The sequence below is a fragment of the Leptonotus elevatus genome, chromosome 11, assembly GCF_054856555.1.
Source record: "Leptonotus elevatus isolate MCC_2025b chromosome 11, RoL_Lele_1.0, whole genome shotgun sequence".
In the NCBI taxonomy this organism is placed as follows: Eukaryota; Metazoa; Chordata; class Actinopteri; order Syngnathiformes; family Syngnathidae; genus Leptonotus; species Leptonotus elevatus.
Genome location: NC_141249.1, coordinates 15,900,449 through 15,916,034, shown reverse-complemented (window position 1 = coordinate 15,916,034; position 15,586 = coordinate 15,900,449). Strand labels below are relative to the sequence as shown.

Sequence of the window (15,586 nt, the reverse complement as noted above, 5' to 3'; positions counted from 1 at the left end):
CCACACAGGTTCCGCCTTCCCCAAAAGCAGTCGAACACTGGATTTATTCACCCTAACGTGGTTTAGTGTTTTGCTTGATAACATATTTTGCTTCTCGCTGACTGTCGTGACAGATAAAATAACCTACTTTCACGTTTGCCACAAGGATGTAGGTGCAAATTAGGCAGCAAAAGCTGGATGTGGTGAGTCGACGACGTCGTGACTGAATTTCTACTTTTGACACTTTTATGCACTTCACTTATTTACTTTTTCCTCACAGCTGGGATAATGGATGCAGAAGGAGAGGGGGGCCAAAATAATCACACATCAAGTGTAAAATCGTTTGAGGACATAGGTGAGAGGAACAGAGCATGGTCCTCACTATAGGATATGAGTAAAACAAACTCTTTAGTTTCACTTTCAGATTACATACAGTACTTGTTTGCAATTAATTGGGCACACCTGCAGAAGTACAAATAATGCTTTACAAAGTAAATTTTTAGAGTTCATTATCTAAGAAAATGTTAATATTGTGATTGTAGTTAATAATGAATGGTGTTACTGACAGCTCTCAAAAGAAAGATCTTTGGTTGAGATATACCATGGACTGGTCGCCGTTCGGTTGCAGGGCAAATGTATAGTATGCAGCCATTCACACACACATTCTAACCACGTCAAGCACAGGAAAAACAGACAGCGTCACTGGCATGGAAACAGAAATTCAGAACATTTAAATGAATACTCACATCACCTTAAAAACATTTCGATTGTTAATTTTCAATGTCAGCATAGTCATTAACATTTAAGTCAAATCTCCATCCTTAATAGTAGGATTGTCATTTTTTTTTTTTTTTTTTTAAAGCTTCATGTATGTGTTTCACATGAATGGCCTTGTATCTTAGAGATTGCTGAAGGGGACGACGAGGGTCTCTTCAATCATTCGGACACGCTCACAAACAGGCAGCGTGGCAATGAAGTTAATGTGCGCCCGGCGAAGTTAGATTGTGAGTTTACATGATCATTTAATTAATTTCTTTTGCAGTGCTTGACTGTATTAATGTATTTATTTATTTATCTTTGCCATTATAAGCTCTGTCCATACATCAGCTGGCTGCCCAAGGTGAGGTTTTACAAGTGGCGGTGCAACTAAGTAAAGGTGAGGCATCAATATCTTGCAGTATCATGCTTTGTGGCTGTTTTTCTTCGGCTGGAACTGGGGCCTTAGCCAAGGTGGATATGAGAAATTATAATTAATAATAATAACAATAATAATAATAATAATACATTTAATTTGTAATGCACTTTACATTTCAAAATAAAATCTCAAAGTGCTAGAATAGAGTCAAATATCAGTTAGTGTTAGCTCAAAACTTTCATTCTTCTCCTAAAAAACAACCAAAATAAATAAGTAATAATCAGTGAAAAGCCTTATTTAAAACAGCTGAACTTTATTTGGCGTTAATCAGAGGCACTCTAAAGGGGGGCTCCATTTAACAAGAGTTTGAATAGGATTGATTTATTATTTATTTTTACTTTCTATCTTGAAAAAATACGCCCCCCCCAATTAAGTTGGACCAAGTTATAGATCACATTAATGGTGGAAAACGTTTTGAAATGATTTATCTTGATCTCATTTATTATATCATGAAAAACTGGTCATTGATCAGGGGTGTGTAGACTTTTTTAGAAAGCCATTATCACATAAATTTGACATCCGTGCATGAATCGTGTTTTTTTTAATTTATTGATTTTAATTTATTTTTTAACAAAATGCTTGCTATTACAGAAATGGTCATAGTTTTTTCATGTACAAAATCATTTTTTTGGGGATCATGCATCCAGACGGCCTAACATTATGAAAATAAGTATTTTTGAAATGTATTTGTTAAAATATGGCTTTAATATCATATAACAACTTTACCTTTTAAAATATATATATTTTTTAATTTCTGTAAGATTATGCCTTTTTCAAATATAAATGCTATCACAACATTTCAATTTTTAATTGGAATGGTATGTGTATATGGGAATTATTTTTAATTGGCATTATGATTATAAAGGACTTCTTACAAAACATGTCTGCCACGTAAGGAGCCCCTGGAGTCGCCAAGTTTAAGTTTGTTACCCCTAGATTCTAACATAGGCCTGTTTTGCAGACATGTCACTGCTGAGCAAACAGGATGAACGAGGCTTCACTCCTCTTATGTGGGCGGCGGCGTTTGGAGAGAAAACAGTGGTGGACTTGCTCTTGGAAAAGGTTAGAGGGCAAGATCAAGTAGTCTTATCGGGACAATCACTCACTGATTCTGCTATGATTCATGTGCCAGGGCGCAGACCCTAAAATACTGGCAAGTGACCGTGAAAGTGCGCTGACCCTGGCCAGTTCCGGAGGCTACGAGGACATCATCGAGGCTCTCCTCAGACGTGGCGTTGATGTCAACGCCTATGACTGGGTACAGTTGTTTAGGAGCTGCAATTTTTTTGCTGTTGGTCAGAAACCTCTTATGTCCAAATATGGTCATATTTTTTTCACAAATCAATACAATTGGCCTATCTTTTGAATGCTTGAACTGTCTGAGAAGTGTAAAACTCCGCTTCTTCCTTCACTCTGCGGGAGCCATGCAAGCATTATGTCGCCTCAAGATTGAAATTATGAACATTTTATAGATGATGTTTGCTTCGGTGCAGAGGAAAGCGATTATACGTATACGCGCTGAGTTTGGGAAGATGATGTAACCACCGTTTTGTTAAATTAGCAACAGGTGTACAAATGATAGCCATATAAGGTATGATACGAACTTGGAACAATGCGGTATTTGTCACTTAAGCAAAATTTCAGTTAAATACTGAGGAAAAAAAAATTGTGATTGCTTGTGGATTGAAAACTGATGTTTTGATTGCAGAATGGAGGCACTCCGCTTTTGTATGCTGTTCGAGGAAACCACGTTAAATGTGTTGAGACGCTCTTGGGTACATTAATTTACGTCTTATTCATATGTGACAGGTATTGGATTGCTATATAGTACTAATTGTTTATTGTGTTCTTTTGTAGACAAAGGGGCTGACATGACCAGAGAGTCCGATTCTGGGTACTGCGCAATGGCCTTGGCTGTTGCCCTTGGATACAAAAAAAGTCATTGTAACCTTTCAACTAAACAACTTAACACTATTACTTTATTATTTCAATACAATAATTCTCTTTTTTCCCCCTGTGTTTTGTAGTTCAGAAGGTGTTGGAGGACCATATTCTAAGATTCTACAAGCCAGCATGCTGATGAATTTTTTGTACTTTTTGTTTTATTAATTTTTGATAGGCATTATAACAAAAAAATTACCAATATTTGCCAAATGTACAGCAGTTGTTTAGTTTGGCGACCAGCAACATTGAATGTAAACAAGTTGTAATTAAAGTATTTTTTAATGGTGTTTTCTGCCAGAATAATGATCATTTGTTCATATCGGGGGGCATTTCACTAAAATTCCACTGATGTAACTCAGGAGCAGCTAAGTTTTGGGGTTTTAGGTGAGTCTTGATCACATGTATATATTTTTCCCCAAATCAAATGATCTGTAACCATTTATTTTTTAGGACAGGGCTCCAGAGTAAGTTTTACTTTTTTAGATTATGAGCACAGTGGCATACATTGTAAATCGACTTGCAAAGTAAATATTCACATTTCTACTCCTTTTCACTACATTACTTATAAATGGACAAAAGTGTGCAGCAGACGTTTGTCAGCAACAAAATATACAGTATAATAATCAGGGCTTCAACTAAGAATTATTTTATTGTTTACTCTGTTTAATAATCAGATTCAAAATCATGTTTTAATGTCCAACCTTTATTCAAAAACAGGACATTATTTCAAATTGACGCTGTAGAACTTAATCATGATTCAGTTACTGATTTGTTCCGTAATCTGTATATAAAAAAAAAAAAGTAAAAATGTTCATGCTTTCCAAAGCACAAGCAAAAGTTTGATTTTGGATTCAACATGTTTGCAAGTGTTGTTCATGGCTGTACACCTCAACTGTTATCATGGCCTTCTGAGAGTGAATCATCAGCACCTTTGCTGTTTGCAATCCATTCTCCGTACGAAAAAAAAAAGCAGCATTCCAATCCATTCACGTGGTGGCAGCACATACATCCAGTATCGTAGATGTCCTGCATATTTTCCTCATATTCAGAGAATGGGTCATGTTTCTTTCTCCCCCAGGAGGTCCAAAGTATAAACAATAATTCTCCCGAAAAAGTCGGCGCTGTTCTCAAATGTTATTTTTACTCTGTCCACGGCGGTCACCTCCTGTATGGGAAAGCAGTGGGTGTGCAGTTAAGGCAAGATAATCTGTGAATCATCAGTCACAATGACAAACACACTCAGTAACAATATTATTGAGAGCTTATAATAACCCTGCGTGATTGGCTGGCAACCGGTTCACCGGTGTGTGTGACAAGTTACTCCCAGTATGTAAAAATAAATAAAATAAAATTCCCAAAAAGGCTAAGTTGATGCTGACATAAATAATGAAGGATATCTGAAGAGAGTTGTTGTCCTCAGGGTAAAAATGACTGATCACTGTGAAATCTCCATCTACTGAACAACCTGCAGAGAACAAGAGGAAAGATAAACTCAATGCATGCTGGGCCAAACGATGGTACTGTATAAAGCAGATATATAAATAATAATAATCATAATAATAAAACAGGCGTGAAAGAAGGAAATAATGCAGAAACGGAGGTAATGAAGGAAAATATGCTAGGAAAAAACATGTAGACTAGACGTAAGAAAATACAAAATTAAGTGCATATATATAGTACGTGTTATGCATAAAAACATAGTTGTAAGTGTAAATTGTGTATATTTTACCTTCCAGCCTGCATGTTTTGGCTGAAAAGCCTCCTTGGAATTGAACTTTTAACTCGGACACTCTAACCGACTGGGGGAAATCCAAAATCAACCACTGACAGTCACCCTAGAGCAAAAATATAAGCATTATTCAACAAGCCTCAATTGACCGATAAATACACGAGGACCGACACTGATCAGCGGGTAGACTTGCCTGGTCTGAGTTCCAGCATGTTTCCTCGTTGGTGTCAAACATGAACTTCTTCCCATACTGTTTCACATCTCTGTTTAGAACTGAACTCACCCTGTAAATTAGCCCAATTTCACATTACTTTGTCATCCTCCTCAAGCTTCAGATAAGAACGCGGTTTTCAGATCCTACCTGTATTGTGTATCACCGCATATCAAAGAACTGGCCATGATGGTTGTGGCACATTCTGCCGTCAAACGATTTGGTGTCGCACTTTTTCATTTTTACGACAATCACCATTGCTTGCCGTTACAATTAGCTTCCGCTAGATGGGTGTCAGGTGCTGCCATATGAAAAATGCTGAAAAAGCTTCTTCTTTTTTTCTTTTTTTTAATAATGTGAACGAAATGTGGGAATGAAGCACATGTAAGTACCACCAGTAGTGGGAATTGTAAGTAACCAAGTACAAATACTTGGTTACTGTAGATTTTGTAGTATGAGTACTTGATTATTTAATTGTCTGACGACTTTTTACTTTTGCCCCCTAGATTTGAAAACTATATCTGTACATTCTACTAAAAAACAGGCTCATTGGATGGATGGGGTTCAGGGGCTGCGGTGAGTGTGTTTATTTTTATAAAAAATTGTGTAGCATTTCATTTTGTTTTTTAATAGAAATGTGCTTTATAAAGAAAATATTTATCGACTGAAAAGGCTAATCAAAATGGAATCACTTTTTGCATTTTGTCTCCAGTGAAAGTGAACCACTTTTTCTTGACAAAAATACCGTATTCTTAGCTATGGTGGATTAAAAAAAAACTCAGGTTTATGTAGTCGGTTTTACATATACTTTCTCACAAAGCTACTTTTTGACATAATTAAAATTGCACCCTCATTGAAATAAGCCGTGAAGTTGAAATATACAATACAGTCAGTGAATTCTTGTGAATAATACATAACACATATGTATTTATAAACAGTTTAACCCCCAAATATGCCCTAAATTATCATCTCAAAACACTTCAATATATTTTCGAACTCATGGAACTTAATTTATATAGCGCTTTTTTTTTTTTTTACCTTACAAGGTTGTCATTGTCTACTTGAACTTGCTGTGAATTTCCTGGTTTTCCCAGATACCAATATGGCAGCTCATACATGGCTATATTGCAGGTTCTTATGTCAAATAGCCGGGCGTTCAGTTTGATTTAGAGCAGCACTAATGTCTTTAGTGCTATGTGTGCAATAGTGTGTGGGAGGCTGCCAGCTTACTTATTAATTGAGTGTTGCCTCGTGATGAGCTTGCATTCCATTGGCTCTGCTGGCTAAGGTCTGCGTGTGTGTTTACGGCGAGGACCATTGATGGTTCCAAGATGAGCTTGCATTTGAACTCCTCTCAATAAAATAATTTATTATTTTTTGGCCCATAAAAAGGAAAATTGTGACCTGGTAGGTTGCTAGGCAACTGTTTAAACTTAAAAATAAAAATAAAAAAAGCTTTATGCCGTTATTGTGTGAAAGAAGGTATATTATGTCAGCAACAATCATACAGGTGCCGGAGGTGTTTTATTTATTTATTTTTTGTCAAATTTAAAGTGAAAATAGCAGATGTGATTATTTTTGACAACATAAACGGTCTGTGGCTTTTTTTCCCAGATAATTGGATCTCCTCCTACTGTGAAATTTACTGTTCTTCCCATTATATTCCCCTTTTTAATTGACACATTGGTGTGATTTCCAACAAATGCTTATGCAATTTCTCAACTCAACTCTTTTACATAGCTTATAAAGCATTTTTGTGTCATTGTGCTATATAAACGGTACAAACAAATGCTGAACAGCAGCGTAAATGTCTACCTAGCAATTTTGAGAAAGAAGTAACAGAAGTCCATTTTACGCAGACTGTAGTAGCCTTTAGGTACGAATTTAATTCGTTCCGTGACCACGCTCATAACTCAAAACGCTTTGTACCTCAAATAAATAAATAAATAAAAAGTGTCTATTTTCCATGTTTTTCAGTTTTCCTTTTGTTTTTTGTACTGATACAGATTAGGAGACAACATTGACTCAGCAATTAATTTTGCCCACGTAATTGTGATATGAGAAGCCTCCCTTACATTACTTGTCAAAGCCACATTTTCTCGCTGTTTACCGCGTGACTGTTCTATCGAAATGGCACAGCCATAAAGTAGGGGGACAATTACGACACGGTAATTTTCCATCTTCAGAGGTAGTTCAGAAGCCCTTTTTTTTTTTTACACTACCTGTCTTTGTTTCCCACCTTTTTTCCCCATGTTGCGCTTCTGTATAAATGGCAATGTCAGAACAACTGCTGTGAAGATGGTCACTATAAATGAATAAAGTGGTGATCTTGTATACAGTACTGTATGTCAAAAAGCTGCACTCAAATAAGGGTGACTTTCCTTAGCAGGCATGATTAGCAGGCATCAAAATGCTCTACGAGATGACTAAGCTTTCTGTTAATGGCTGCTGGAAAAATCATTCAATATTTGAAAGATTCATATCTGTTTAGATTAAAACGATAACAGACAATTAAATCAATGCTATTGTTCTGTTTAAATGGATTTCTGTTACAAGATTCAGTGACTATTTACGTATATTTGCTTGCATTGTGTGTCGGGAAATTAATTTGACTCTCATGGTCAAGGTTTCTAACGTTCTACAATAAGCCTTGTCTGGCTTTTTTTTTCACTTCCATCATAGGTTCTTTGAGTTTTTTTCACGGCCAAAATCCTCTTTGTCGCTCCTTCTCTATTGAGGCGCAAAGAAAATTTAATTACACTGTACTTGGCTAGGTAGCGAAGTGAAAAGCATCCGAGTGTTCCACAGTCAAATTGAAACCTTGCAGCGCAACATTTAGCGTACTGATTACTGGACATAATTAGATTATAGCTTTGTCCGGATGACCTTTCTGCTGCTGTATCGTGAACAAAAGTGTTTGAGGGGGTACGACAACTAATTACAGTGGAACCTCCATTGTGGAATGGCCCAAAAGTGGTAAGGCATGGCGTTTGACCAATTTTTTTTTGGGCACAGTATAATTATAACTCTATTTTGCTGTTGACAGTGTTTATTTTGGGAGTTACTTTGTTGGCAATGAGGCACATACCCTTTTTTTGTATATATATATATATATATATATATATATATATATATATATATATATATATATATACCCGATGTAAATTTGAAAGAAGACTGGCTACTTCCTGTACGCCAACTGTGGCCGTTTTACAAAATCAGTTGTCTAAGAACATACTCGAGAACATACTAAGAATGCTAGTCTCATTTTATAAATTGGAACAAATACAGTCGTGCCCATAAGTTTACAAACTCAAGAGCAGGCGTCAATGCCCTTTACTGTCAAAAGAGCCATTTTAGAACAAAAAAACAAAACAGTGAACAAATGAACAAAACAGTGTGTTATGTTAGTGTGAGTCTAATTTACCAAGGATATCTAATATCTAATAGCTATCTTATATCTAATTAGAGCTGCACGAGAACACCTTTTTTGGAAATGTTCATACTTCTTTCTTTATACAATTTGAGACTTTTCTGCCTTTCTGTAAAATTTCTGACATTTTTGGCAATTTTATGGACAAATACAAATTTTCTGACGCTCTTTTTCCATTCTTTGGACATTTTATGGCTATTTTTTCTGCCTTTTTTCCTGTCAAATTTCTGACATTTTTGGCAATTTTGTTGACATTTCCTCTTTGGACATTTTATGGTCACTTTTTAGAAATGTTTAGGCAATTTTCAAAACCTTTTCATCTACCTTTGGTCTCTGGCATGGTTATTATTTTGTATTTAATCATTAATTCATATAAAGAATATTTTATCTGACAAATAAAAATAAATATGTACAAAAAAAATTAATTACTAATATATATATATTTTTAAAGAGATCCACAGGGAGCCACTGGAGAGGGATTAAAAAGTCACATGTGGCTCCAGAGCCGCAGGTTGCAGACCCCTGCCCGAGGGGTAATGAGCACAATTGTACATGGGTACATTTACATCTTGCTATAAAGCCACTGCTGTCTTAAGTAGCATGCAGCTCGCCCACAGACACACAACACTACTGATTCTAGCAATATTGTTTGTAAAAAGTAGTATAATGGACTAAAAAAAAGAAGATGTTAAACTTCAGGATTGCTGTTTGGAACACAACTACACATATTTAAATTGGATTTAGGCAATCTGTCTAATGATTAAACACAAGCTCATCGGCCTAAAGACACAGATGGCATATGCTCTAAAGTGTATGTGGGAGAATTAGAGAGACATCATGCATCCCGGTGGTTGTAAATGAGCCAATTGTTGAGCGGGAAAAGCAGGAAATGGAGAGAAAAAAAAAGTGAAGCACATCTGCCAAACCGAAGCAGAAATTAACACGGGATTGTTTTCCTCTCTCTCTCTCTCTCTCTCTCTCTCTCTCTCTCTCTCTCTCTCTCTCTCTCTCTCTCTTGCTCAGCTCCGTGTTGAAATTTTCCGCTCCAGTTTGAGCGAGGTTCTTTAATTAAATCATTAAAAAGCAGCGCGTTTGCACAATATGCACCGCTGCCTTCATTACAAAGCACAATCACTTGTAATTTATTCACTCACCGTGAGGGAGGGATGTGATTCTCTGTCAGCGAGCTCACGTTCTTCTCGCCTTGTAAAAGGTGGCGAGGCGTCCCGCTGTGGTGTTAAACCACCGACACTCACACATTTTTTTTTTTAAATTTTATCTTCATCATACCAAGATTATTTGATTTTGTTGTTGTTGTAGGATCCTTTCCTGTCCCAACATGACTGAAAGGTCCATGAAGGCATGAGCCTGTATATTATGTTCTCCTAGTTACGATGAAGAAAAATCCAGTGAAAGACAAATGACAATAATCTTTATGGTGAAACAAAAGTATGACATTAACAACCTTATTATATTATTCATTGTCATTATCCATGAGCAGCTGCAACAGGCAGATGTTGAGTATATTAGCGACTAACTGGTGAACATTTAGCAGCTAAAGAGGCAGATGTTTCCCTCCAGAGTTTGTGGCATTGAGACACATGCAAAGCAACTTGCTCTGGACTCTGGCGCTTTCACTTTAAGGCGCACGTGCGCTCAAAAAACTGGCGCATCTTTAGTACATCACCTGACAATTTTGTGGTTGAAATTGACTAAACTTGGTCTAAGTTGTGGCTAAGGCCGTGTAATGTGATTTTGGTGTTTCTAGATGTGCGCATCTGGAAAAATATCAAAATAAAGAAAAATTCACCTATGCGCACAGTTAGACCGCACTTTGTGCTAGACTTGCGCCAAAATAGGGCCCCTAACTGTTTATAATGAGGCTAAACAGACACCTTATAAGAAAAATCCACCAATCAGTCAAAAGTTAATTATTTTGGCAAATTATACCATCAATCATATTATGTTGTTATTATGTCCATATTCTTTTCCAGAAAATGAAATTGAAATGTCACTAATACACCCAACATCCACAAACAAAACATTCAACCATGTAATTGCATTTAAATGAGTCCAGTAGTTTTGGCATCATATTTCAAACAAATTAAGTTTTCAAACACAAACGTCGAGGGTGAACATTTCCATCTACTACTATCATCTGATCGCAAATTTAGACATAAATGCGTTCGATTCATTTTCATGCCGCGTAATCTGACAGACACCGACTGCGCTTTCACTCTGCTGCAATTAAAAAGAGAATAGAGCTTTTTTTTTGCATCAATGGCTTTTATTTTCGCTCGCCCCTCGCGCTGACAGACAGCGTGCCCGGGGGGCTGATAGGGTCAAGTGATGCTGACAGATGTACTTGTGTGTCAGGTTGGTTGTTTTCTGTACGGGCATTCTTGAAGGGGCGAGATGTACCGCACACCGGTGTGTTGAGTTGCTGTCAGATGGGCTGCCTCTTTAATCTGTGTCGACAGCTTTGTAATTGGACCGCGTCTTGAAGGGTGGGAGCTGTACCTGATAGCACAGCCAGGAGAAATAAGGGAGGTGGGGGATGCAGCTGGAGAAGCAGTCGAGCCCTTTAATTACAGTTCTTCGCCTATAAAAACCTGAACTTTTTTTTTTCTTTGCTTTATTGCCTTTCTGTATGTACGAAACGGAAATATTGTTTATCCTAGCTCTAATAGGTACATTTTGTTCTTTCTCTGATCTTTTGTATTTGAATTGTCATTGTCCAACAACTATTTTCTACAACACATCAGATGTTTGCAACAATTGTAAAATTCCAGGTCTTCTACCAAGGTCACGTTCTTTTGTGAAGTCTGTGGGTGTATGTGATCGAAGCTGAAAAGGTTGACCCTATGCCACATATGGAGTGGCTGTTTGAATGACAGTCCTAAGAACTTCCTGGATTTTCCATTTCAATCTTATTTCCCTTTCATTTCGTTCTCATAGTGCAGCCCACCACTGTCATGTGGTTTTCTGATGCAGACCATATCCCCCCCCCCTTTTTTTTTTAGAACACCGCACAGGTGATGAACTCCAGCAGACAGGTACCGTGCCGCTCGGAATGACAATTTGCCTTTTGGAAATCAGCCTGGGGCTCCATTGTGTTCTCTGGGATTGAGTTAGCCCAACAGCAGACACTGGACAAACCCCCACATGCACCCTGAGCCTGCCTCCTGTCAACCTTTTCATGTTAAAGCTAGCGCTTCAAACAAAGAAGCAGGTTCAAGAGTCCTGAGAGCACAAATGATTTCATATGAGCGCTGCATCCTGATCAGCCAAATGATAGACAGAAAACAATATGCTATACTATACTATGAGCTACAATATGTTGTATTATACCTTACCATAGTATAAAAAATTATACTATACTATAGGGCTGGGTTTAAAAAAATCGAATAATCGATATCGAATCGATTTTCCTTTTTCAGCCCAATATCGATTAATAAAACCATGAATCAATTATTTTAATATTTCATTTTGCCATAAATTTTTAAGAAAATAGAAAATAATTTTAAAGACAAAAAATATTTTGCATCTCACTGTCTTCTTGAAATTTACTGTTCACATGAATTTAAAAGTATGTTCTTACATTTATGAAAGACTTGACTTATTACACTTTAAGACAGTTCAGAATATTTTTATAAATGCGTCCACAACATTTAATTGTGATTATTTGTGGCGTTTTTATCATGTCTTTGACATTTAAAGGTGCATTGTGCAGTTTAAAAAGGTCATATTAAAACTTTTTCTACATCATGCATGCTTCCACCAATGCCCAGATGAGTACAAAGAGCCCTGACTGTTTGACTCTGACTGCACCTATCAGCTTTTATCTTCCCTTTATAGTAGAGTCATCCAATCATTTTTATTGGAGAGATATACTTTATCTTTAAAGGAAATGCCACATTTACAATACTGCCAACATCATTCATTATAACCCCACTGAATCAAACCGAACCATAACCAGGAATGGCTGATTTATATTGAAATGATTTCATGCAAATATGTTTTGTAATCATAACCAAACATTTTTCACTAGTTCCCCAAAATGGAGGGCTGACACTGTACCAAAAGAAAAGAAACATTTCAATTGTTGTTGCATCTTATGGACCTAACCGCACCCTTTAATCTTGGATAACAATGGAATCCAACATAAGGAGACAGAAAAGATAAGAAGATGAGACAAAGCCTGGGGAAGGCTGACAGGCCAGAAAAAGAAAAGAAAAAAAGGAGTAGGTCACAAGGGAATTAGTTTGGGGAAGAAGAGGGAAATGTGAAAGGCAAAGACTGACGAACTTGGCAGAGACAAATCCATAATTCACGTGGGACCACTACTGTTCTTTGTAGTCCGGTACAGTGGGGGGATGTCCATGTGCGTGCACACGTCTGCCGCCTTGTTAACTCCAGACAACCTCCCGGCACTTTGTGTCAAATCAACATTGTTTTAATCGCATATGCACACGAGGGCTCTCTTCACAGTGTGTTTCACCCCATTTAGCACATTTTTTTTTTCACATAATGGCCTGGCGTGAGGTGTTTGCCCCGACGAATTAAAATGAGCCAAACAATATGTTGTTTATGCCCCAATGCTTTTTATCCTTGCCGCCTCATTTAAGTACATGAATGCTACATTTGTAGCTTTGAGGAGCATGGAATATAATACATTCAGCTCTTGGCAATAAATAAATAAATAAAAAATCCATGCTGTGAGTCGGCTTAAAAATGGAAACCTTGTTTCTAGCTAGCTTTCATGAGGGGATTTTAAGTGGAGACTAAAAAATCACTTCAAGGTTGGAAGTTCTTCACTTTAAAGAAGTCTATCACTATGAATAGACTGTGGATTGTCAGGTGCCTTTTTCCTGGGAGCCAATTAATCAGCGAAAGGTGGCACAAGGTGGGGATAAAGGCTCATTAGAGTGGTCCCGCTTGCTGTCATTACCATACATTTACACAACCTGGCAGCCGCCACGCTGTAAAGTTTGCCAGAAGTCCATTAGTCTTACAGCTCAGCGAGAATAACCCCCTTTTCTGGCAGGAAAACGTGTCCGCAGGCATTACCCCTTGTCTCATTTGTTACTTTCGAGAGGTGGTCAGGCAGCTGGTTGGTAACGCTCAGCATTAGCTGCTTCGATTTGACAAAAGACAGCAGCAATGTGGAGCTTTTTATGTGGCAGAAAGGCCAGCTAAATCAGGGGTGGGAACTGACAGCCTGCGGGGTCATTCACAGCATTGAATCCAATGGTCATGTCTTTGACTTGAGACATGGTGAAGCAGCATGTGGCTCATTTATGTAGCATATGTTACAAGTACAGTAACTGTAAACAATTGTATGTCAATCAATCCAATCCTTTATTGAACGAGGTGGTTATAAATTAGGGGTGGGAATCTTTGACTGTCTCACGATTCGATTTCTATTTTTGGGTATGTGATTCGTGTCAGAATCGATTTTTAATTCAAAATGATTTTATTTGACGATGATTTCTGCTTCAATTTATAGATATGCAAAGAATTGTCATTAACTCATTCACTGCCATTGATGGCTATAGACATCAAAAATTAATTAGAACTATTTCTATTAGTTTAACTTTTTTTTTTTGATTTATTTAGAACAGATATACAATTTGTGATTAATCGTGAGTTAACTAGTGAAGTCATGCGATTAAATACAATTACAAACTTTAATCGCCTGACACCCCTAATTTTTAAAATCTTTTCTTCTTCTTTTTTTAGGAGATTAATTTTTTCAATTGTAATTAATTGCATGACTTCAATAGTTCATTAATCACAATTAATCACAAATTTTCTATCTGTTCTAAATGTACAATAAAAAAAATTCTAGGTTTCCATACTCTTGTTAACAAAAGTGGAAAAAATGTTAAGCTAATAGAAATGGTTCAAATACATTTTTGACATCAATAGCCATCAATCGCAGTGAATGAGTTAAATGACCTTTTTCCTAATTGTGGTTCTAATTTGCAGTTTGGAATCGAAATAGAGCTTTTGCCATGCCAGTCCTGGAACTTTCCGTATGCACCTCCTATGTTATCACAACACCCATCAAATGTATTTGTGGATGTTTTTCATAAAATTAATATGGCCTTCAGAGGACTTTATAAAAAAAATGAGCTGCAAAATGAAATAAACAAATCACATTGTTTGCTCTCTGTACTTCTTAAATATAAAATATGACACATTCATCAACTGTGTTTTGAGCAAGGTAAAAAAGCCAAATGGAGTAATTAAGGAAGAAAAAAACAATCCACACTTGTTATAGACAAATGTAATCGCCGCACGTAAAAAAAAAAAAACACTCTTGCGGTGACATTTTTAATTTGCTCCACAGCAGGGGACAGTTCAACTCTGTCAGTACTTTTTCTTTGAACAACTAGTTTCTATTGGGAGCGTCTTAAGTCACACACAGTAGGGCTGGATATTGAGACAGCTGTTCCAGTAAGTTCTGGCTTTTATTTGATCTCACTATTGGCATGACTTACAATTGTTTATTTATTTATTTAAATAATGGAGTAAGTAGTTTCTTTCACCCAGCTCCTCCATAGGTCATCGGCTGCTGCTTTTAGTGAATGTTTTAGAATAAGACAATTTATAATAAATGAGGGATGCCACTCACTAATAGCTCGAAGCTGAAGGACAATTGATCAAATTATGTCTGTATCTTGATTGGAAAAGTCTAACAACAACAGCACTGCTTATACAGTTGCGTTCAGAATAATCACCGTACTAATATTTAGTGGTGCAACTAGGAGTTGACTAATTTCAGGTCCCATTGAGTTTCTACGATAGCCTAGGATGACTTGACTAACAGTCTACAACCCCTCTGTTTTCACTACATAAGTGTCGGTGAATGATTTTGCTGTGGCTTTGCAACTACACAGATATAACAGCCAATCAAAACCGTACGTTAAGCTTTCACAAATTTTGGGGGTTCTAAGCCGAGGGTAAGCGGAAACAAGACAAGCTAAAAAAATGTGTTGTTATGTACAAAATAACCAAGCAAGTTTGGTCAAGTAGCAGCCATTTTGACCCAAATTAGGTTATGTCTCACGATTTGATTCCAATTTTGGG

At 36.9% G+C, this 15,586-nt stretch overlaps 3 protein-coding genes across 6 annotated transcripts in view; 2 read left to right on the top strand and 1 right to left on the bottom strand.

Moving 5' to 3' along the window:
- Positions 1-7: 7 nt before the first annotated feature.
- On the top strand, positions 8-3,405 carry rfxank (regulatory factor X-associated ankyrin-containing protein). 3 transcript variants are annotated; one of them, XM_086088715.1, is made up of 9 exons: positions 8-182; positions 260-334; positions 882-983; positions 1,070-1,099; positions 2,136-2,236; positions 2,307-2,432; positions 2,883-2,949; positions 3,032-3,112; positions 3,207-3,405. In XM_086088715.1, exons 2-9 carry the CDS (start codon positions 268-270, stop codon positions 3,281-3,283), a joined length of 651 nt encoding a protein of 216 aa, XP_085944841.1. In that variant the 5' UTR covers positions 8-182; positions 260-267; the 3' UTR covers positions 3,284-3,405. The 3 variants fall into 3 exon arrangements, with proteins under 3 accessions (XP_085944841.1, XP_085944839.1, XP_085944840.1); XM_086088713.1 differs by having other exon boundaries at positions 1,070-1,135; XM_086088714.1 differs by having other exon boundaries at positions 1,070-1,135; positions 3,202-3,405.
- A 395-nt stretch (positions 3,406-3,800) lies between these two features.
- On the bottom strand, positions 3,801-5,306 carry nr2c2ap (nuclear receptor 2C2-associated protein). The gene is made up of 5 exons (XM_086088716.1): positions 5,209-5,306; positions 5,041-5,131; positions 4,848-4,953; positions 4,516-4,583; positions 3,801-4,298 (listed from the first exon to the last, which is right to left on the bottom strand). Exons 1-5 carry the CDS (start codon positions 5,244-5,246, stop codon positions 4,176-4,178), a joined length of 426 nt encoding a protein of 141 aa, XP_085944842.1. The 5' UTR covers positions 5,247-5,306; the 3' UTR covers positions 3,801-4,175.
- A 23-nt stretch (positions 5,307-5,329) lies between these two features.
- The window catches only part of ncanb (neurocan b), a 131,512-nt gene continuing 121,255 nt past the window's right edge, over positions 5,330-15,586 (top strand). For both annotated transcript variants that reach the window (XM_086088711.1, XM_086088712.1), the window contains exons 1-2: positions 5,330-5,442; positions 5,565-5,634. The gene's annotated coding sequence lies outside the window, so the exon portion shown is untranslated. The remainder of the gene's footprint in view (positions 5,443-5,564; positions 5,635-15,586) is intronic.

Coding starts and splice junctions, on each gene's coding strand:
- rfxank (XM_086088713.1), top strand. CDS start 268: ATGGATGCAGAAGGAGAGGGGGGCCAAAATAATCACACATCAAGTGTA. Junction 1,136..2,135: donor GGCGGTGCAACTAAGTAAAG/GTGAGGCATCAA, acceptor CCTGTTTTGCAG/ACATGTCACTGCTGAGCAAA. Junction 2,950..3,031: donor ATGTGTTGAGACGCTCTTGG/GTACATTAATTT, acceptor GTTCTTTTGTAG/ACAAAGGGGCTGACATGACC.
- nr2c2ap (XM_086088716.1), bottom strand. CDS start 5,246: ATGGCCAGTTCTTTGATATGCGGTGATACACAATACAG. Junction 5,132..5,208: donor TGCGGTGATACACAATACAG/GTAGGATCTGAA, acceptor GCTAATTTACAG/GGTGAGTTCAGTTCTAAACA. Junction 4,584..4,847: donor CAAAACATGCAGGCTGGAAG/GTAAAATATACA, acceptor TGTTCTCTGCAG/GTTGTTCAGTAGATGGAGAT.